The sequence below is a fragment of the Rhagoletis pomonella genome, unplaced genomic scaffold (genome assembly GCF_013731165.1).
Source record: "Rhagoletis pomonella isolate Grant_MI unplaced genomic scaffold, Rhpom_1.0 Rhpom_scaffold_00004, whole genome shotgun sequence".
Lineage (NCBI taxonomy): Eukaryota > Metazoa > Arthropoda > Insecta > Diptera > Tephritidae > Rhagoletis > Rhagoletis pomonella.
In genome coordinates, this window is record NW_023458558.1 from 10,560,883 (window position 1) to 10,584,207 (window position 23,325).

A 23,325-nucleotide genomic window follows, 5' to 3' on the forward strand; every position below is an offset into this window, starting at 1 on the left:
TTGGTATTGCGTAAGCAACTTTGTTTTATAAATATATAAGTCAGCTTAGGCCAGGTGGCAACCCTAAAAGTTTTTGTTTTTACTTCAACCAGTGAAGCTGATCTTCAGAATGGCGTTTCAATCATTCAATTTGATCGGGTATTATGAAAGATATGAGGCGTTATTGACCAGGCACAATGCTTTCAGCTCTACAAAAGCCCTTTTTTTAATTAAATAACTAGATTTAAACCATGTACGTAATTTTCTCACGTTCGTAATTTTTTCTCCTTCAAAATGACATATTAGTAATTAAATTTAAAGAAATTGTAAAGGAAATATCGTTTGGTATCAGAAGAATACCTTTTGTAAAGACATTTTTTTTAAGTACAATTAAAAACTACAAATCAGGCGACACTGGTATTAATGCTGATTTCTATCGAAAGGAGTTCCTGTACTCTTTTCTAATGCATATCTATATACGAAGTCTTGAATCAAATCAATAACGTTTACACACAATACGAACTTGATTCCGGCGTGTACTGGTTTTCGTACTAGTGGGTTTTTGCATACTTTTAGGCATTCCGTTATAAGGCATCTAAAAACTGGAGCCAAACTTATAGAGCACAACAATTTTTTCTTACTTTGCACATTAATCTTAGCGAAATTGAGCTAATTTCTTAAGTATCTGAGGAAAATTTCTCTCAGCGGAAATTAACTAATCTCGATGTAAAAATAACTAAACAGAGTTAAAAAAAAAGAAATCATTCGAAGAATACGTTTAAAGATATGTGTATAAATTCATCAAAAATTAAATAGATACATATGTCTAGAGTTTGAAATATGTGGTGATATTCTATCGTCCCCAAGAGATTGTGTCAAGGCATAGACCCTGAATTCCAGTTTTTTTGCACGGTTTGTATGGCCTTAGTAGTTTGCTGACCTTTAGATCTGCCCTCCCCGGGCGAGCGGAACTCGCAAAAGATTTTAGGATTCCCAACATTTTTTTATAGAAAAAAGTTCTTAATTTGGTTTCTGGATACATTTTATACATATGTATGAATATAGTAAAATATTCCAGGGAAAACGAAAAAGGCCAGCAACTCCTATATGGGACGTTTTTAAAGGGACCAAAGCTCTGCCCAAAATTCTTTGGGATAGAAATTAACATAAAGCATGTCAAAAGACTCGTAAATTTATAATGCATCAAATAAAATCTGGAAGAATTTAATATTCGGTATTAGGTAAATGCTGTGACTCATAGAAAATGTCATGTCCGGAATTGTCTGATCACCAATATAGCATCACAATTTTTTTATTCAATCGGGTTAAGGGTTGCCAATTACGAATCTGAAGTCGGATTGGAAATCTTTAAAATGGCGGACCCAATATAGCGGACAAAAGAATCTAAATCGGTTGGATTCACTTAAAACTAAAATAGATTGTTCTTATGGTCGCTGATTATAAACTACCATGAATCTGAAATCAGATTTTAAAATTTCAAAACCTCGGATTCATATTGAATTTACCTTTTATCACAGAAATATCTAAATCTAACGTACGTACATGGCGTATGAGTAACCCAGACGACATGAGAATGTCACTCATACGCCATGTACGTACGTTCGTTTTTTACTTTTCCATGATAAATGGTATATCCAATATTGGTACCATTTTGAATTTTTAAAATTTGATTTCAAATTCATAATCAAAAACCTCGAGGACCATTAATTTAAATTTTTTTAAAGTAAAAAGTCTTTCCTGAGACTAATGAAAGACAGATGGTAAGATAGTTCGAAAGACTTTTGTTATGCTAGCACATACATAAGTCTCATAAAAAAGCTCTTTAATATACCACTCGTAGTGAAAAGCTATTTTGAGAGAAAGCACTTGAATATCATTGAGCTCGCGCAGCGAATTTTTTTTTCTTTTTAAACCTACATTTTTTTAATCCAATTTTTCCAATTTTTTAATTTTAAATATTTTTTAGTTTAATCTAATTTTTAGAATATTTTTTATGTATTTTTTCACTTTTTTATTTAATTTCTTTAATGGTTTGTTTATTTTTTTAATGCCATTTAATTTTTAGGAAGTTATTTTATTTTGTTCTTTTTTCAACTTTTTTCTTTTTAAGTTTTTACTTAAATTTTCCTTTAATATTTCAGATTTAGTTGTTTAAAAAGAAAAATATTTTTTCAAAAAAAAATTTCATTTCTTTTTTAATGTTTAGATATTAATTTTTCTAAGAAAAATATATACATATATTATTTTTCACTTAGTTTTTTGGATCTTATTCAATTTTTTTTTTGTCTTTTTTTAATAAGAAGATTTATAATATTATTTAATTTTTAAGCAATACTTCTTTCTTTTTTGATTACATTTCTTCTTTTTCTAATTTAATTTTCTTTTATTTAATTATATTTTATTAATTATTATTGTTTTAAAAAGAAAAATATGAATATAAATTTTTTTATTTCATGTACTTTAAAAAAAAAATGAATGCTAAAAGGCATAACGCTAAGATGCCAGAATTGACAACTGTCTTACGAAAGACTTTTGTCTTTCAAAAGACTGGGGTGAGTTGAAAGACAGTTGCCAGAATTGCCCTGTTAATAACAATGTTTAAAAAACCTTGCATACTTCCAGACAATATTTTTTCAATTCGTCGATATTTTATGTTTTTTTTTACTTTTACGTTTATCGTATGAAAATTTAGTTTGAGGAATAATTTTCTGGAATATTTAAACACTCTAGCTGCCACTCACCTGCGTTTTTGTGTAAGCTGTCAAAATTAGAGTTGAAGCAAATGGTAATCCTCAGAAGATTTTACTAGTACTAAAACAAAAAATTTCGCTCAGTTATCAATCTCAAACCGTTTTTTATTCTTGCAAAAGCCAACGTCCTGATTAATGGCTTTTGAGCTAAATGTTTAGGAGTCCTCCCGCCAAAAGTGCAAAATTTAAAAGAAAATTGAATACTTTTAACATAACTTTCTAGTCCTTTTCTGAACAAAACTCCTTTAAGCGGTATTTTTTAATAATAAAATTACCAGTTTTCCAAAATATTGTTAAAAATGTTCAGAAGTAGCATAATTTCTCTCAAAAAGTAGCGCACAAAATATTAGCTATTAAAATAAATAAGAGTACTTTCCATAAAATGAATGACATAAAATTAAATGTACATAGTTTACGTATGTATGTATGTATGCATGCATTTACATACGTTTAACATGCTGTCAACGTTAGTATTTTTTCAGGTAGCACAAAATTTAACTTCGAGATAGCAATAAACTTCCGCTAGTTACATCACATGTCATCACATCGCATCACATCAATCATTAACCCATTCCCCTCGCTTAACTAAATAAATATGTATGCACATATGAACATACATACATACATACGCTTGACATGCCTTGATGGCGGCAGTCGCTTAAGTTGTCCTGTATTATTCGTTGCGCTAATAAAACGTGCAATCAAGCAACAAAATTGGAGTGCATCGTCAGCACTAATGCGCATCAGAGCCACAGGTGATGCTTGGTGACGAGAAGAATAATAATAATCCCTGCAGAAAAATTGCATGAAAGAATATACTCTTTAGCAACATTTTTAAGGAGTGCTTTCAAAATAATTCAAAATTAATGCAGAGCTAAAGTTAAAACTCAAAGTTAGTTATAAAGATCTATTTAAGTAAAAAGGTTCAGGTATTTCAGTTACTACAATTAGGGATGGGAGCAGGAATAAATATTAAATACCGATTCTGTCCATCCCAATATTTTATTTTTTACGGTCCCGAACCCACCCATCCGGACGATTTTCATATTGATGCCGTGAGTTCTGAAATCTATCACTAAAAAAAATTCTCATGGCTTTGAAATTAAATTTAAATAATAAATACATAAGTTTTCTATCTCAAGGAAAATACTACTTCCTTGGATCTTCTGGTTATTCTGTTAGGGAAGATTTTGGGTTCATTCGGGAGTGTCGGGAAATGATTTTTTCCCGTCTCGCCAGCAAAATTTTAAATACCTTCAAGATAGCGCCCATCCCGGCCATTTAAAAATTAGTAACGTGAGTAAGATATCCATTCGCTGTCCGGGCCTACAGTCAAAGCGTCTAAAGCACTTGGGATCACGCTTCTTCAACAGTTTGCTAACATAGCAGCGGTGAAACTCTTGCATCTCGTCAGTTTCATTTGGGATAGCAATTGGTTCAGTTGGCGAATGCCATGAAAAAAATTCCATAAAACCCAGTTTAAGGTAGTGATGAAAGGCTAATATCGAAAGAAAGTATCGATACCTGGAAAATATCGTATCTAAAGTATCGATGCCTATTTGGGCGAAAATTTAACTGATGATGAGACTGATTAGGAATAATACGACGTTTCCATGGCACTTTTTCGCTCTCCCATTCGTAATTCGCCAATTACCCTTCGAATTATGTAATTCGCCTTGAAAAATTTTAAGAGCGAATTACTTTATTTGTAGGTACCTCAGACCCAATTGCCATGCGAATTGCGAACAAAATGGTAGGAGATGAAGGGGAAAAAATGTGCACCTGCTCAGTACTTGGTTCAAAAGTATTGATACCAAAATTAGTTGCTATCGAACAAAAAGTATCGAGTACCTACTTGTTAAATACAAGTATCCCTAGTTTAGGGGAATATGTCTTCTCCTCACACTCAAATAGGGTACTCTCTGTGGACAACTAATCCAACTTAACCGTGAATTTGCTAAATACTAAAATCTATAGAATTGAAGTACTATTTATCGTTATAATTGTTGATTTTTGCTCCTTTCTTTTTAACTTAATGAAAGCTTTCGTTAATTTCGGAATATTTCGAAACTTTTCGGGATTTCTCGTGTTTTACCTACGGGATTTTTATTTTAACGTTGGGAACTTTCGAAATCCTACCGGGATTTTTGGGAACCTTACGGAATTTTGGGACTATGTGTTTTGGACCTTCCGGGACTTTTTCATGATTTTTGGGATTTTTCGCACTTTTATATTCGGCATTTCGGAAGCTAAAAATGTTAAGTAACCTTCGTTTGTTTACTTTTATGCTTTTTTTATATTCAGTATTTAGTCCAGAAAAAATTTATGTTTTACTTTTCGGGACTTTTTTTTTAACTGTGGAAAGTTTCGGGAATTAGTGTTATATTTTACGTGGCCTTGCGGAATTTTTCTAAGTTTTTTGAACCTCCGCAGGATTTTGGAACTATTTTGGAACTTCCGGGGTCATTTCGAAATTTGTTCGTCCTTTGTATTCAGTATTTAGCGAAGCTAAAATTACTAAGTTACTTTTACTTTCATAATTTTTTTATGCTTAGTTGTTAACCCGGTGAAAATAATTTAACACATTTACTTAAACAACTTTGATATCTATTCTTCAATACTTATTTAGCACACCTTAAGTATGTATGTAATTACTATGCTACTAGATATTTAGTGGCATCGAAAATACTTACACAAATACACAGTTGTAATTGATTATGTGCTACAACATAAATACCTAAATATTTTTTAATTAATACTTACAGCCCGATTCTGTGCACTTGATAAATTGAAAATCTTTATAATTTTGTCAATTTTTTATTATTTGTCAAGAATTGGTATTCTAGCACAGAAACCAAAAGCTCTTTTCTTTATAAATTATCAAGATGGAAAATGCTATTGACAAATTGAAATTTCATATGAAATGTATAAATTTTGTATATTAATAAATTTGTTTCTAGCAATTAAATACTCCATGTGTTGGCATTTGAACCTGCGATACACGGAATTATAGTCGACATCTCTACCTACTCGGCTACGGCAGTCAAAAGCTTTTTAGCTTTTAAAATCATATTTTTCATATGTGACAATAAAATCAGCTCCACTCATGTGGAAATCAGTTCCACTAATGTGGAAATCGTAGAGCTTTTTGTTTTATAAATATTGACACAGAATGCGAAGGAAGCTTTTTCTTGATAAAAATCTTGATAAAATTTCTTTACAAAAAATTTATCAAGAAAACACAGAATTGGGCGGTTAGCATTTTGTAAATATAAATTTCCACACCACTGATTCAAATTATTGCTGGGTTGCATCTTAATGCTCTATACTTAACTAAGTACTTACTTCAACATGATTATTTTTGTTTTTGACAATGCCACCAACAAATCGTTCTGCTGTTGGGGGTTTTAACTTGTGAACCTTGCTGACAAGCTCTAACTCTTGCATATGTAGTGGTGCATTTTATAACATTTCGAATACACGAACTGCACAACCACATATCTACACACATAAAAATGCCCACACTTGCGCATAAAAGTATAAAATTTCTTCTTTCGACCGCATTTTTATTTTGTTTTCAATTTTAATATAAGTAGTTGTTTTTGTGGCTTTAAAAAACTTGTCTTACACCACAACGCATCATCACTGCTGCTGACATATAACATGCAATATATTTTGAAGCGTAATTTTCCACATTTTTCACATTTTCATATTTTAGCCCACCTACATATAGTGGTTGCCATAACTATATTACTTTCCGCACGTGCACACAAGCGCACACACTTTTTTACATACAGTTACATACACATAGCCGTCCCGTGGTGCTGTTTTCATATCCTGTTAGCAGCGCCTCAGTTGGGTCGCCCACTACTTGAAAAACGTACGAAATATTTGTTGGTTATTTTTCTGTTTTTCTTTTTGTTTTGTTTTTTTTCGCCTTTCTTTTTTCGTCTAAAAGTTCATCATAATCCTTCAGCATACCTGACGCAAGCGTCTGTTTTTGCCATTTTTACAAAATTTATAAATTTGTGTTGCCGTTGTTTTAGCATTATTGCTGCCAGTGAGGGTAAAGTAGGGTCGTGTGCGGACCGAGTTGCGTCACCTCTATTGTCCTTAGCAGTTTGTATTGCTTGTTTTATTGCCCATTTGTATATCACGTCATTTGCTAGCCGCTGCTTTTACGTATTTATTTTTAGTTTGCGCAAAACATCAGCTCGCAACCGGCAACCGCCTACATTCGCTCTTTACATACATAGTTGCCATAGTTATAGCTGCTGTTCAAGCCGTTTAAAGCGTTTCCTGACTGGCTGCTTTACTCAGTTGAGTGGCTGATCTCTGGCTGGGTAGTTGTGGCGCTAGTCGCATGTTAGTTGTTTGTTTTGCTATGCAATTGCCGCTGGTGCCAAGTCTGCCGGAAACATGTAGAAACCACAACATGCTCCTTTAAAAAGCAGCAGCATAATATACCTTAATGATGCTTCTAGGCAGGCAGATGCGCTCTTGCTTCGCCGCTAATAGCGCGAATTCGTTCTGTGTGTTATGTCTTTGTTGTTGTTTTTTTTTTTTATTTATGCGGTTTTTTACCTTCTCATAAATCTTTACCATTTCCGGTCATAGCAGCCTTCCGTTGCTGTGCTGCGCTTCCGTTTCACCTCAACCTTCCACGTGAAAAAGGTAACTCGCTTGTTTTACACGTCGTCTGCTCTTGGCCGCTTATAGCCATTTATTTATGCGCAATTCTTTTATTTCAGTAAATATACCTAATTCTCATTTAAATCCTTGGTTGTTTGTTGTGTGATGACTATGCGCATGGAATCATATTTGCGGCAGTTGTGGGTATTTTTTGTTGACATTGCCAGCCGCTTAACACCACCTCAAGGATTTTAAATGAATACACATTGTACATAAACAGCCGAGTTGCAACTGATATTCTGAGTACTTGGTGTGCAAGCTGCATCTCCAGTAATTTTTGTCATATTTCAGGATTTACGTCATTATGAGTTTTAGTTAGAATGGTGCGATTTATAACTTAACATACATATGTACATACATAATTGCTTTTATAGCTCTATTTTCATTTGCTATGCGACTGTGGTAGAGCTCACGACGTACTCAAAAAGGTGATTACAGTAAATTATCGGGATCATCCTTTGGTCATTTGTATTCATTTTGAGGAAAGAATAACAGTTGTTTTTGAAGAAAAGCGTTTTAATAATTTATTGGTTTGGCTATGAAATTTTAGATAATTTTAAGGTGAAAACAGCAAAGACAAGGAGCGCTTTGTTTTGGAACTCCTTTAAAAAACTTTTTTTTAATTATTGGCCAAAAACGGCCAAGGTAATTTAAAAACTAAAATTCTGGTTAAAATCAAAATGTATGAAATTTTTAGGAACCAACCATGACGATGAAGATGAAATTAGACTACAAAATATTTTCAACATAAAATAAGTTTACCAAAAATGTTGCATTGTTCGGTTTAAAGAGTAATAGCCTTATTCATAAAAAATAAAGTAGGTTTAAAGAGCTGTATAAATAAAAGTTTCTATACATCTTTTAATTTATAAACCTTTTTTAAAGCTACTTTATTTTTTATGAATAAGGCTCTACGTAAAGTAACAGTAAATAGTAAACATAATTTTTCAGCATTTAACTTTTATTGCTTCTTCAGCGATGACAGTAACGATGCGAGTACAATCGACTGTTGCAGAAGATAGAGATCAAGAGAAAGTTGAAGGTAAAAAAAAAGAAAAAGAGAAAGATAAAGATGAAGAAGAAGAGCAAGATGAATACGATTATGAAGTTTGAAGATTAATATGGCGATGAAAATGAAAATTCAGTTTAATATTAAAGTCAAGATAAAGTATAAAATTAGGATTGATGCAAACACGAATCCACATGCAAAAACAAAGCCAAAGACAAATACAAAGATGAATAGAAAGGCGAAAATAAAGGCAAAGATGAAAACAAAGACAAAGATGACGACAAGGCCAAAGGAGAAAATAGAGATAAACACAAAGACTAAGAAAAAAATAAGCATGAAAAATCAGATAACTATGAAGATAAAGACAAAAATAAAGATGAATAGAGGGATAGAGATAGTGATAGATAGAGATTAAGATAAAGAGCCAAAGGTAAAGATAAAACTGAGATTAAAATGTTTTATATCATCTTAACCTTAACTCATCTCCCCTCAACCAACCTTAACTCAACTCAACAAATGAAGCTCTGCAATAACGGAACAACTCAAAATTTCATGTTTTGGGTTATATAGCCGATTAGATTAATAAGTAACCATATATTTCTATGGCAAATCGACGGTGCAGTTCTGCGCATGTCTCACATTTATCATGAATATTTGCATAAGTCAAAAACTGGCGTTAGGCTAGAGATGCTTTTATGGGAAATATTCGTTATTTTCGTATTTTGGCGTTGTTCAGTAATAAATACCAGTGGAGTTATTTTCGTTTAACTACTTAGGAGTTGTATTTTTTTAGTCGTAATGTTATTAAATCTTTAGAAAATAGACATCATTTTAAAGCTTGCAAATTTTCCCTACAGAATGACTGCAAATAATTCGAAATAATTACGCTTCGAGACATATTATTGCCAAATTACGAAACACAAAATTTTTAATTGGCTCTACTGAAAAATATGAAATATCGAGTTGTATCGTTATTGCAGAGGACTATCCATGTGTTCATATTTATGTAGTATAGTACATAAAAAAAAAAAATGTTTGCTAAATTCTTCCATTATGGAATTTTCTCGAAGAGAGGAAGTTTCACTTCCGCCATGCGTAAGAACCACCCGCACTAACTTCTTTTGTGTTTCTTTACAATTCTGATAACAATTTTCTTTTCACCCTTTAATAGATTTCTCTACATCCCAATTGTGAAAAGATTCAACCGCTGTTACGTCAATCGCACAATGACTATAATTTGGCTGTTTTGGTTGGCATCATCTTCAGCTGTTTCGGCATTGTACTCATCGTTATGGCGTTTTTTTTATGGAGGTAAGTGGCGCTCCTGTCTAGTAGATTAATTTAGTGTTTCACATTTTTAATGATTATGATGAAGTTAAATTGACTCTATATATAAATAAAATAAAGAGGGTGTAAAGAAATTATTATTTTTTCTTTTTAAGAAGTTCAGCAGTAGTTCAAAGAAGTGCTGAAAAGCATTGTTTAAGCACCCAGTAGCTTTTTTGTCTGTTACCTAAAATTTCGGTATTAAATCCCATTTGCCCAAGCAGGTGATTTAGAGTTGGCCAATATTGCCAGCAAAGGCAATGCAATAAACCTGTGAAGTATTTGCTTAAAAATGCTAAGCTAGAAACGAAAGTGGTAAGTCAAAGAACCAAATACGAGCAAAGTTACAAAATTACAAAATACCAAATGTTCTGGCACTTTATTAATAGGCAAAAGTTTAAAAATGCCTCAAATTGCAGTTTGTTAATTTCGAAAATTCTGATGTGCCTTATGCAGATACGAGTATTTGGCATTTGAGTACAGTAGTGTATACATACGTATTCGTATACATATAGAGATGTATATATGCATATACTGGCAGTACGTTGCCACTTCAATTTCACGCATTTTTTCCTATGACTTGTTCACAGCTGTTTGCCGGGTGTGAACTTGCAAAGTGAACTTCCACTTGTCTTACTTTTCAAAGTGCAATGTATCGTTTTTAATGCTCGAGTGTTAAAAACTATTTATGATTTCATGTGGAGGGCATTAACTGGGGACGAAGGGCACTTAAAGTGAATAGTTGCTTTAAATTGCAAAATTTAAAATGTAAAAATATCTAATGCTACCTACATCTCAAGCGATCTTAAGAGTATTAAGTATGTTGATAACAAACATACATTGGTAGATACATATATGCATATTAAATAAGGATTGAAACACATTGTATAAAAATTTCATTCAAAACCTTTGTATAAAATTTGGTCAAAAATATAGTCAGACCCAATAAATTTAAATATAAACAGATAGAATAAAATGTAAAAATTAAATTAAATAAAACCAAGTTAAATAAAATAAAATAAAATGGAATAAAATTTAAATAAAATAAAGTGAAATGAAATATTTGTTTTTTTGATTGGTTATTATGAAATAAAATGAAATTAAATTCAATTAAATTTAAAAAATTAAATATTAAAACTAAAATAAAAATTAAACTAAATTTAAAAAATTAACTTAAAATAAAATAAAATAAAATAAAATAAAATAAAATAAAATAAAATAAAATAAATAAAAAAAAACAAATAAAATAAAATAAAACAAATTAAATTGAAATAAAATAAAATAAAATTAAATAAAATAAAATAAAATAAAATTCAATAAAATTAAATTAAATTAAATTAAATTAAAATAAAATAAAATAAAATAATAAATCCAAAAGAAATAAAGTCAAATACTTAAAATTAATTGTTGTAAAATAACATTGAAAAATTAAATTAAAAGCTAAACTAAAATAAAATATAGTAAAGTGAAATAAAACTAAATTTAATTAAATGCTAGTAAATAAAACTAAATGAAATCAAATAAAATAAAACTGAATAAAGCAAAGTTAAATTAAATTAAAATAAAATTAAATAAAGTAGGATTTAACAAAATTAAACAATATAAAATGAAAAGGGCAAGATAAAATAAAAATTAATTAAGTAAAAAGAAATGTAATTTAATTAAATAAAATTAATTAGAAAAGTATAAGTGGTTATTAATAAAATAAATTATTAAATTATATTAAACGGCCAATAACAAAAACAATCATGTTTATTAAAATTTTGAATAAGTTATAAAAATCTATTTTCAATAACAGTTTGCGAGATCTATCATTGAGATAATAAAAAAGTTTACATATTTTCAGCCTTCACTTTAGTTTTTAGTACAGACTCTTATGTTTTTTTTTCTAAGAAGTTTTTATATCCACAGATTACGTTTCTAGCTAGTTTTCAAAAGTTTAATAAATTTAAAGAACTTTATAAAGTATTTGGCATTTTCATAAAAATTTTCGATTTATTAAGCACTTAATGTCTTCTTTAGTTTTTATGGAATTTTAATTTTAAGCGCGCAATAAAGTATTTTCTTTACGTATATGTATTTGAATTAATAAATTAAAGCTGCTTAACCACACAAGTAAATTCTACCAACCGCACTCAGAGTAGATATTTAGATCTCCCCAAAATGTATCCAACATTAAAAGTTTCTTTTGCCAAGTACTTTCACCGACAAAGCCAAAGCGTTAGAGTAAAACCAGTTGAAAGTAAACTCACTTCAACTATTCAAGCACTATTTGTATTTATGAAAACTTTCATGGAATTTATTTATCACAGTTTCATTATTTTTATTGCACTCGTGGCGTTGAGAATTACTAAATAAATTGCGTTTTCATTAAAACGTATTTTCCAAAGGAGAAAACGAACAAAAAACGTTCAAATACAAAAAGTAAAGGAAGGGCATAAAATCCGCTCTTCGCTCTGCCAGAGCAAAGACTTTTGGACAAAATTTCAATGCCTATATATGTAAGTCGATTGCTTTGTAAATTGGTTAGCGGCAAAGAAAACGTAAAATCATCAACTAATTGCATTGCTCTTGCTGGTTAAATACTTAAGGCTTACTATGCATAATTGTTTACATATATATTTACCTAAATATATATATATATAATTGAGTACCCAAAAAGATAATAAATACTACATACATACATACATACATAATAAGAATATCAACGTAGCCCTAGAAGTGCAAGGCAAATAGACAACTTTTCTGACGAAAGGTTAAATAAAAGTTGGTTAGTGGGGAGAGAGGCATGTAGAAATGTTACAAAGCATGAAATAAAATTTACAATACGCCCTTTTCCCAAAAAAAAGCAATCGTCGTACACTTGTGTTAATGAAATACACTTGACTTTTAATGAAAGCTATTTTAATTCAAAAATAATCTATATTTTAAATAAATAATATTGCAAAAGTGCTCTAATTAGCGAATAAAATGGCAAAACTAGCGAAGTAAAAATCAAGTGTCTTAGATGACTTATACAAATAAATATACTTTTTAGTTAAATAAGTTGACAAATAGTCAGGCAGTTAGAGAAATGGATGCTTATACTCGGAGCTGTAATTAAGTGAAAATTTTTTTTTTTATTGCAAGCGTAGATCTGCTAAACTCTATATACCCTACCTCCGTTAGCCGATTTCCTGACTACCTCGATAGTTTGAATCACCTTCTAATTATTTTACAATTGTATACACAAGTAAACTTGGACTTGTACAAGTCCGAAAGTAACAAAAGGGCCACTTGTCTTATTCAGGTATTCCAAAATAAGGTATGTTTTTGCAATTGTTTTTGCAAGTGTCTTTTGACGAACACAATGACGTAGACCCTCCATAATGGCAACGAAATATGAACAGAGCTATATTACAAAGAACAGCGGCCTTAAGAGTGTCCTCAGCATACTGGACCCTATCAGAAGCGGCGAAGAAAAGGTAAATCGCGTGGAACCAAACCAAAATCAGGCTACGAAAATAACCGAAATATCGCAGGAAATAGAAATGCGAACTCAATCGCTATGGTAGACGCTATGGAGCGCAGAAAAGTGAGGAAGATGGACGGCGAAGCCACGGAGATGTAAACTATAACATCACCAAACAACAGAAGCATGAAAAACTGTCCTCTTCTCCGGAACTAGTATATGTATGTATGTTTTCTACGTAGAAAGCACTATATGTACATACATACATATGTCTGTGATTACATTCATCCGACAACAAATCCTCTTCCAACTTTATTTTCTTCATGCCAAGGCACAAAAATGGCTTCGACGAACTTTCTCATTTTTCCAGCAGGTGGTAAATATTACCATTTTTCCACAGTTTCGACTTTTATCATATTGATTTTCTAAAAGTTTCCTTCTTTTTGGCATTTACTTTGGAGAGAATCGCGCCAAGAAAACTTATAAAAGTTGTAAACTCAAAGGAGCCCACACATGCAAGCAATCCAATTTGTGCATATCATATGTAACTATGTGGTATGTGGTATGTATGTACGTAAGCGAGTGTCCATAACACATTGGAAAAGTTAAAGAACTGTGTGGAAATGCGAGTATCAGCAATATTCTGTGTTGCCAAAATTCTAAGATAGTCTTTACACTGATTGACAGTGACAGTTTCAGCAAATAAACAAAAATACAAATAAAAAGAAGGATTTTAAAGAAAGAATTGTACGAAAACAAAAATATTACAAAACAAAGGTATGGCAAAAAGCAGCAAAAATGATAACATAATAGAATTGCAAAAAGAGTAAGCTCTTGCAGCAAAAATTTAATCACTGAACAATGCCAAAGGCCTGTCAGAGTTGAAAATGGAGCAGATAGCTGTTTAGCTTTCACTGCTTCGTTGCTACAATGAGACGATTGAAACTTTTTTTGCAGTATTTTGCAAGTATTAGTTTAAAACTTTTCCATTTTTTTTTTAGAGAATTCGAGTTTTGCTATATTTTCTCGCTTCTGCAATATTCTTTCCTCATATTTGCAAGTAGCTGTCCATTCTAAGCTATTGAAGGCAATCTAAATAACTTTGCTATTCGTATAAATGGGTTTTACTTATTCCTTTTTACCTTAGGGCAAAAAAAAGCTCTTTTTTGACACTTCATAGTTATCACTGAACCGAAAAAAGTTTGATAGTCCGTTATAATGGTTAAGCATTCACTTTGTAAGAGAAAAAACTCGCGAATCAGAGTTCCCATGGTAGTCGGGTCTACAACGACAATAACTAAATACATAATAGGGACTTCAATTCTTAGAAATAGGTACTAAGAAGGAAAGACTTTTACCTAAGCGAAGAGCTCGATAAGAAAACCTCATGACCCGTGTGCTCAAAATGAAAATGACGGCTTGATGGATAAGAAACTCTTGCCCCTCTGAGCTATATTAAGTATGTATATCAAGTGCCGCATCCCCCAGCAGTGGCAAAATGTGGTTATAAGAGTTAGTGACCCATCTACTGCGCGAAACGAATTTCAGTTAATCTTCGCATTGAGAGAATATTATATTCCGTGTAACTGACCAGCTTTGGGTTGGACGGGGTAAGATTTCTAGGTTTACCTTTAATGCTAATTGTAGTTGTTATAGTCGTCACTACAACCAAACAATAAAGTCCATATCAAGCACCATATCAAACTATTACTACCGAGACACCTTTGGCGATTTTTGACGTAGAATACGTCTTACCTTAAGGTATGGGGGCTATGTTCAAATGTTGTAGTTGTAATTTTTAGAGTTTCACAAAAACGCTTATTGCACGAGAACTAATAAAGCGATTTCAAAGAAAAGTGTGGCGTTTCAAAGATAAAATTCCAAACCTGTCGACAGATCCATTTTTGTAAATAACCAATTCGGTTTCTGTCGTAAAAACAACGGTAAACATTGCCTTATTTTGGGGTCAATTTTGAGCCTTTAAAGTGCTCTAGCAACTTATTGTTGGCATATATAACTTTCATTTTCGGGATATAGGTTCTTTGGAGCAGTAGAAATATTATCGGGTACAAATTTTATATAAATTTAACAAATATTGAGCATTTTAAGGCAAAAAATTGTTGAAAAAATTTGCAAATTTTTTTCATTACCAAAATGCTCGAAAACCGCTCGATTGATTTTGTTTTTGTTTTCTTTAATCAAAAATTCAAGAGTTTTCCTTTCGTTTGGTATATGGGAAGTATTGGTTGATATCTTCTATATATGTTTATTTTATTCAAATATATGGGCATAAATGATTTTCCATACAAAATCACCTCGTCATCATTTTGCAAACACGTGCACGCATTGGAAGCGTGGGAAGGAGACAAAAAGTATGTATGTGTCCGTAAGTACATATTTCGGGGTTTATCGGTATAATAATCGATACTTTGTCGGTTTTATTACCGATGTTTTTATCGATTTTGCTATCGAAATTTTTATCGATAATGTTATTGATTTTGCTATCGATATTGGTATCGATATTTCTATGGATTTTGTTATGGATTTTGTTATCGACTTTATAATCGATTTTGTTATCGATTTTGTAATCGATATTTTGATAGATTTTGTAATCGATTTTGTTATCGATTTTGCTATCGATTTTGCTATCGATTTTGCTTTCGATATTTTTTCGATTTTGATATCAATATTTTCATCGATTTCTTTATCGATGTTTTTATCGATTTAGCTACCGATATTATTATCGCTTTTGTTATCGATATTTTTTGCTTAGTGTGTGCTTTTGTTTTTTTACTTGGATATGCTCTTAACCATACCACGTATTCTACGTTTAAATTTAGCGGCTGTATCTCCGATACTGCCTGCAGGCCAAGACGAAGGCGCTGGACTGTTCCTTTTTTCTTAACATTTTTTCGATCGCTTTAAAGACACAACCTGTCAGGGCCATTCGAAGATCTTTTTATTCTAATTCAATTTAAAAAAAATTTCCCTTAAAGCATTTAATTAGAACCAATCATTATCGAGAAGTTAGAACAGAACCTAGGATACTGGGATGATGTAAATAGAGGTCACGCATAGCTAAGTAATTAAATCTCACAACTACTTATTCGTAATTATTCGTATGAAAATGCATGCAATCAGCAAGACGACAGCTAGCTAAAATATTCATTTATTATGATAATTTTCTAAATTAACGAACGCCTTTTCACGTTTGCTTATCAAATTTCAACCATAATTGTCGTCAGCAATGCGCTGCCAACCAAACAAGTTGACTGCATTGTATGGGGATTGCCCCACACCGTGTGAAACAGCTGATCTTAAGAGCCGTCGAACCAACATTAAAAATGCACTGACGTCATTCAAATTAACATGCATGGTTGTATATGTTCATCAATATACATATATGTGTGTGTATGGGTGCATATATGTATATTTATATGCATAATTATATGCATGCATATGTACATATGTACATTAAGGTGGTCCAAAACAACACAGGAAAATAAAGTTTTTGTAATTTTCCCGCTGCCACATGAAATTTGTGCTTTATTATACTTAAAATGAAAAGGCTAAAAAAACTACACTTTCCTTAAATTCAAAATGATTTTTTTTTTAACTGTGTTGAACTTTTTTCATAACATTTCCAATTATTCTTGTACATTTTTGTCATTTTGGGGGAATAAATCGGTTACCAATACCGAGGTTATTGTTAAAATTAATTTTGTGAGAGTTAGCTTGAGTAATAACTGATTTTTCGCAGTTTCATGTTCATGTAAAATACCGTTATATAGGAGGAGGACATGGATATTGCCCGATTTAAAAAAAAATCCAACTTCCATCAATTTCGAAAAAACCGTTAAATGATTGGTGGGCGTTGTTATTGCCCGATTTTGCCCATTTTCAATACCAAACTGCGCTGCATAAAAATAAACCCACATATCGCACACGATCTTCAAAGGTGACACAATTCAAAATTGCACGTTCGTCAGAAAATGCGAAAAACTATTTCTTAGCAAATGTTAATCATATGGGCGGGGAGCCTTTACCCTAGATAAATAAAATATCTGTGCACATTTTTAGTACATAATCTCAAAAATGCCAAATTTTGAGTTGTGCCACTTTTAAAGATCGTGTGCGATATGTATGTACATTAGGATCTCTCAATATTTGCTTAAGTTATCTTGTACACGGACGGTCAGCCATGACTCTATAAGTCTCTTCTAAATCTCATCGACTGTCATTTAAAAAAATGTATCAAATCGGTTGAAAAATTAAGGCTCTAGCCTATTGTGTATCGACGCATTAAAGTCTTCCATATATGTACTTCACATGGGGAAAATACATTTTTTCGTAGGAAATAACGTTGGCTGACCCTAATGCACATACACCGTATGAAATATACGAGAAGACTCTTATTAAACCACTTAGCGTGCCAACAATTCCCTACGCTATCTGGCAGAATAAAGAGCACTAATATTTGTTGAGAGTGTAAAAAGGAATGAGACTGTGAGTATGCATTAGGGTGGTACAAAAACAATAAAGTCGGAAATATAATGCTCTCACCCCCTGTGATTGTTCTATATCAAAATAAGTATACCCCTATTTTTTTATTTTAAAATCAAAAAATATTTAGAGGTCGCTCAATGCGCCCAAAGTTTTCCGCGTATTTTTATATGGAAAACAAATTTTTTTTTTCGTAGAAATGGTATAGTATTCTCGAAAGTCAATATTTTCGATCGAAAAACCCTGGTTCTCTTCAGAAGACTTTCAATAATAACACCCAAATGTTTATTTAACCATTTTATAATACTAGCGATTTTTTATTGGTCGCCCGATTGCATTTTTCGGAGTTTTTGGCAGACCTATAAATTATAGTTGCAATGAAAAAATGGTTAAATAAATAGTCGGGAATCTCCTGCAGATAAACAGAGTTTTCTGGCAGAAAACTATTGATTTTTAACTATTTTATACCATTTCTACGAAAAGTTGTTTTGTACATGGAAATTTTTGGGGCGCTTTGAGCGATCTCTAAAATTTTTTTTATTTAAAAAAAAAAAATAAGGGTATATTTTTTCGGTGTACAACATTCCTAGGGGGTGAGAGCATAAAAATTCCGACTTTACTTTTTCACATGCATTTTTGGACCACACTAGTATGCATATATGATTTTTTTTCATGCAATAAAACTTAACACTCAGTTATACTACTTTTAGCTAATTTCGTAACAGACAAATAGAACAGACAAAATAGCATTGAAGAGAGCCGCTTCTAACACATTTCTTTAGCTGAAACTGCTTTTCCCGCCACCACCACCCACTTCTAGCATTTTCTTGCTTTTTACTAACTTGTGAGCTCTAATTGAGAGGCGCATACCTATTCCTCAAGATAAGTGTGCTCTCTCCACCACCCATTTTCGAACTGCGTCCCTCTGGCGATCACTAGTCCTCAAATCATGATAGGGCGTTTTAGTTTATAATTGAAATTCGCGCCGTGTGCACCAACCCAATTTAACGCTAAATATACTATTTGTGCAGGTTTTCTTCAATCATATTCAGTAATTCTGCTAACAATTATTGATACATAAAAAAAATAGATTGATGTTGAATAAATAGTACGAGTATATAGCTTAGATACATACGAATATTTACAACGCGTTTCCCCCCAGCAGCCTCGCCCACAGTGGCTGCCGCCTCGCCACTCGTTTGGTGTCCGACTAGTTAGCGTCAAAAGCCAAATTTCGTACTCGTAGTAGTGAAAAAAGTGTATGCGTACTATTGAGATTCTGTTTTTCTATCGGTTGGCATACATTTCGGTTTTATTGTTATTATTTTTGCCATTTGTTGTATTTGTTGTCGTTTTATTGCGTGCGTTGACGTTTTTGCGTTGTTTGTTTATATTTTGGTCTGGGGACTGTTGTCATGTGCGTGGTGTGGGTATACATATAGGACTCGCTGCTGCGTGTGACCGGTGAACGCTGAGCGCGGCAGAGAAATGCAACGAAAATAAATGTGACTTTTCGCTTTTTCTCGCCGACTGACTGCCTACATTGCAAATTGCGAGCGCGTCGTGCACACTCTGCTATTTATTTATTGTACTACGAATTGCCTAGTTTTGCGGTTTTTTTCCCTACAAATTTTACTGGGCGTGTGGCGATGTAAAAATGACGCAATATTTTCCAGTAAAAATAAAGTAAAATCTTCCGAGCGAAGGAGTTCTAAGTGAGAAACGCTTGGAAAAAAAAGCACTGAAAAAATTATAAAAATCACTATTCTAGTAAAAATTGCAATTAAACAATGTGTACAAGCTGATCTGCCTAGTAACTTCAAAGGTGCTTAAGTGTATTACTAACAGTGCAATTAGAGACAATCAACTAGTTAACATACATTTGCAAGTGTAAATACAGTGTAAAAACGTGTAAAAAAGAAGAAAATTTTCAAAGTAACTCAGAAAATATGCTAAAATTAGAAAAATCTGTACCCCGTCAAATTGTTGCCAAATTTGAAAATTTAAAATTTGTATAGACTTGCGCATACATACATACATACATACATACATATGTACATACATATCCATGCGTATGTATGTATATAATTACATTGCTCTTTCTGCGAAAACGTGCATTTATTTTTACTAATATACGAAAATAAATTCATTCAACTCTTTGCGTCTGACCTGTCATAAAATGACTGAGAAACGTGCATCTGTTTTGCTTGAAACGCAGCATAAAAAGAAAAAGAAGCGAGGAAATTGGTTCACGTAAGTTTGTTGTACCGCTCGTGTGGGTGCGCGTGTACCCTATACATATATGCACATAAACCATACATATTTACATTTTTTTGGTTGTTTTTTGTTGCCTCTTCTATTTTCGTTTTATTTTTATTTATGTTTTCTATGCTATTTCCATACGCATGGGCATAATGCGCTTATTAGAGCATAAAGCTTAAATAAAATATGATTTTGTAATGCAGGCATAAAATTTATAAATAAATTCAAATCAGAATTGCTATTATTAACTAGACAATGCTGTTTCAGCTGACTGCTTTTGTGGGAAAAGACACGCTTCATGCCCGTGATAAAAGAAATACTGAAGAATCAATAATTTTTCTTAATCATCAATTATGTACATATGTACATATGTATGTGCATTAGACCGTACCAGAAAAAAAATTTAGCCATACACCACTGAGTATTTTTTCCATACATTTTTTCTTTTTTTTGTCAATATTTTCAAAATTTTTAATTTTTCGCCATATCATCGGCATTTACAGTGGGATCATAAGGTCTAATGTATCGATGTTTTTATCCCGAATTTTCTTTGTTCCAAAGTTCATTGACCAGAAGTACTTATCCAACAGATTTCAAGTGTTGTCACCCTAAGGTACTGCCCTTATATCAATAAAATAATTAAACTTGTACTAAAAAGTATTTCGCTTATTACAGTACAAAAATTAATTGTCGAATGTTGGTGCCCACGAAAAATAGGTTTGGTCAAAACCAAGTTTTCTGAAAAATTGCAAAGAAAACTCTAGGCTCGATCTTTTTTTGCCTGTAAGGTAAGGTATAAGGTCTAATGTACATATGGGTCATTCCATGTAAAAGATAGAAATTACATAAATTTAAATATGCCCTAATTATCTCTATTTCAGTAGTAACCTCTTTTTAAATGACTACATTTCATTACTCTGTTGTAAAATATTTAAAAAAAAAGAAGTTATAATTTTTATCTAAATATGGAAACTTTCCACCATTCACAAGGAGATGTCCCACCAGTCACAACTTTAGATATTTTTTAATATTTCTAATAGACATTTTCTATGAAGATTATATAGACCTAATTTTTATTGAAAACGGAAGCGTATAATTCATATTTTACAACACAAAAACAGTAAAGTGTTTTAGCTAAAATTCACCTTTGAGTGCACAAGGGTAAAATAGAGTTATTTTCAGTGTACCAGCGTAGTCACATTAATTCAAATGATAGTTACATAAAAGTCAAACTAAGAAATCGTTTGGTATTTTTGTCATAGCAATTTTATACGTTATGCATATATCTTTCGCTGTTGCATAAGGTATAATTCACAATTGACCACATTCTGCGGTAAAATGCCCCACCAGTCACAATGGAATGGCCCATATCTATGTACATTTTTTTATTGTTTTTTCACTGAACTGTGTTTTTAAAAGTCTATTTTTTATAGTTCCTTTTTATTGAAGATATAATAAGCTATTGTTATGCATAGGTGCGCACGCAAAAGTTAGTGCTTACTTAAATGATTAAAAGAGAGTAATAATCAAAAGTCAATAAAACACTTTAGATATGCGCGTATTTGCGTGTTTTATTGCTTTTACACCCAACATTGTTAGTAATTTCACAAGCCATTGCCAAATGGTGCTGGGCATTTTTTATGTCGGAGTCAGTTTCGATCCGTAATCCATGCAACATCCACAAAATGCTGAATTTTCTTCTAACTGCATTACCCCTTAAAGAGGACTCCTACTATCGAACCTTACCCTAAATACTTATCAAGGAAATTGATTTGAACAGTTATTGCGCCAAAGCACCGAAATGGTACTTTTTACGAAGAACCATAAAATAACATACGCCTTTCTTCAATGGAGTGGGGCTCGCACTCTCTTTTCGAAGGCTAAATAGCTCGCTGTGATTCTTGACAGGAACCTTACTCATCGTTCGAGGAAAACCATAACCGCCTTACTCATCACCCTCATCATGGCGCTCGAAAATTTATTAAATCTTCTTCGAAGCGATCTTTGCAGGAGGTTTTACATGAAGCCACCTTGGGTTCGGTCAATCAGAAATCGGATTACTTTCCAGTAGTTACGTAAACTAGATTACACCAGTCCACTAATCTGCTTTAAATATAGTTTATCTATTAGAATTCAAGCAAATTAGAAGCAAATGGAAAAATCACAAAGACCAGGAATGTTAGGTTGCTGTAACCTTTGACTTGCATACATATATATTTAGATAGACCGAATTGGTTCTTGGACGCGAAATAGTTCCGCAATTAATAAAAAATACAGATATGTATCGTCTTGACTTGAAAATTCTGATGTAGAATATGTATTCCTCTACAAAACGATGTTTATTCCATCTTGATACGTAATATATATATATTGATATGTATGTACATATATATAGATGAACTGGCATTGCTTTTAATAAATATCCACATAAAAAATAGTATAAAAATGTGTATGTATGTGCAATAACCCTGCAAACCATTTTTTCAGAGTATTCTGAATCGTAAAGAAATTTTAACGAATTCGGAAAGATCCCATCCGATTTTTTTCCGATTTTTTCTAAAATGAAATAAATTACGCACACTTCCATTCTTTTACGAAATTTCGGAAGAAAATCGGTGAAGAAATGAAAATAATGCTGCTATGTGAAGAATTTCTTGCAGACTTTCTTCAGAATTTTCTTCATTTTTCGTACAGAAATTTCTTTACGAGTTCGTGTCAACCACTTCATATAATTTTCTTTGAAGATTCGGAAAAAAATCGTTACAGAAATCAGATACTCCTAAAGATTTCGTTAAGATTTCGGGAACTTTGGTTTGCAGGGAACATACATAATGTACATACCTACATACACATCTACTTGTTTACTCATATTTAAATGTCATGTGCGTAAATTTTTAGTTGTTGATACAAATATGAGCTAAACTACATGCATACATATGTATAGCTGCTAAGCATAATTAAGTAGCAAAACAAGAAGCGCAAAAACAAGCGTACATATGTATGATTCTTTTATTTAAATGCATGTGTGCTTTTAATACTTAAACTAATTTATTACATTTTGTTTTTTAATATGCCTATCAAAATATATGTATGTATGTACATGTATATGTGTTACCTTAATATAGAAAGGCCCTAACTCATATAGTCGCTGAAATACAAAAATGCCGTAACTAACTAAAATTTTTTATTACTCAAAATGATGCGAAAGAAAATTGTAAGTTATATTATTTTACTTTCAAACAAAAAATAAGAAAACTTTTAGAGTTTAGTAATCATGGTATTCAATAATTGCCAAGTCAAAGTCGCGAAAAATATGTTTTTAACGTAGAATA

At 31.9% G+C, this 23,325-nt stretch overlaps 1 protein-coding gene across 2 annotated transcripts in view; it reads left to right on the plus strand.

Moving 5' to 3' along the window:
- Nucleotides 1-23,325, plus strand: part of LOC118736968 (tyrosine-protein phosphatase 99A) — a gene marked incomplete at its 5' end in the record, with an annotated part of 239,500 nt that overhangs the window by 194,455 nt on the left and 21,720 nt on the right. For both annotated transcript variants that reach the window (XM_036467149.1, XM_036467151.1), the window contains 1 exon segment: nucleotides 9,623-9,762. In XM_036467149.1, the coding sequence (XP_036323042.1) occupies nucleotides 9,623-9,762 (140 nt within the window).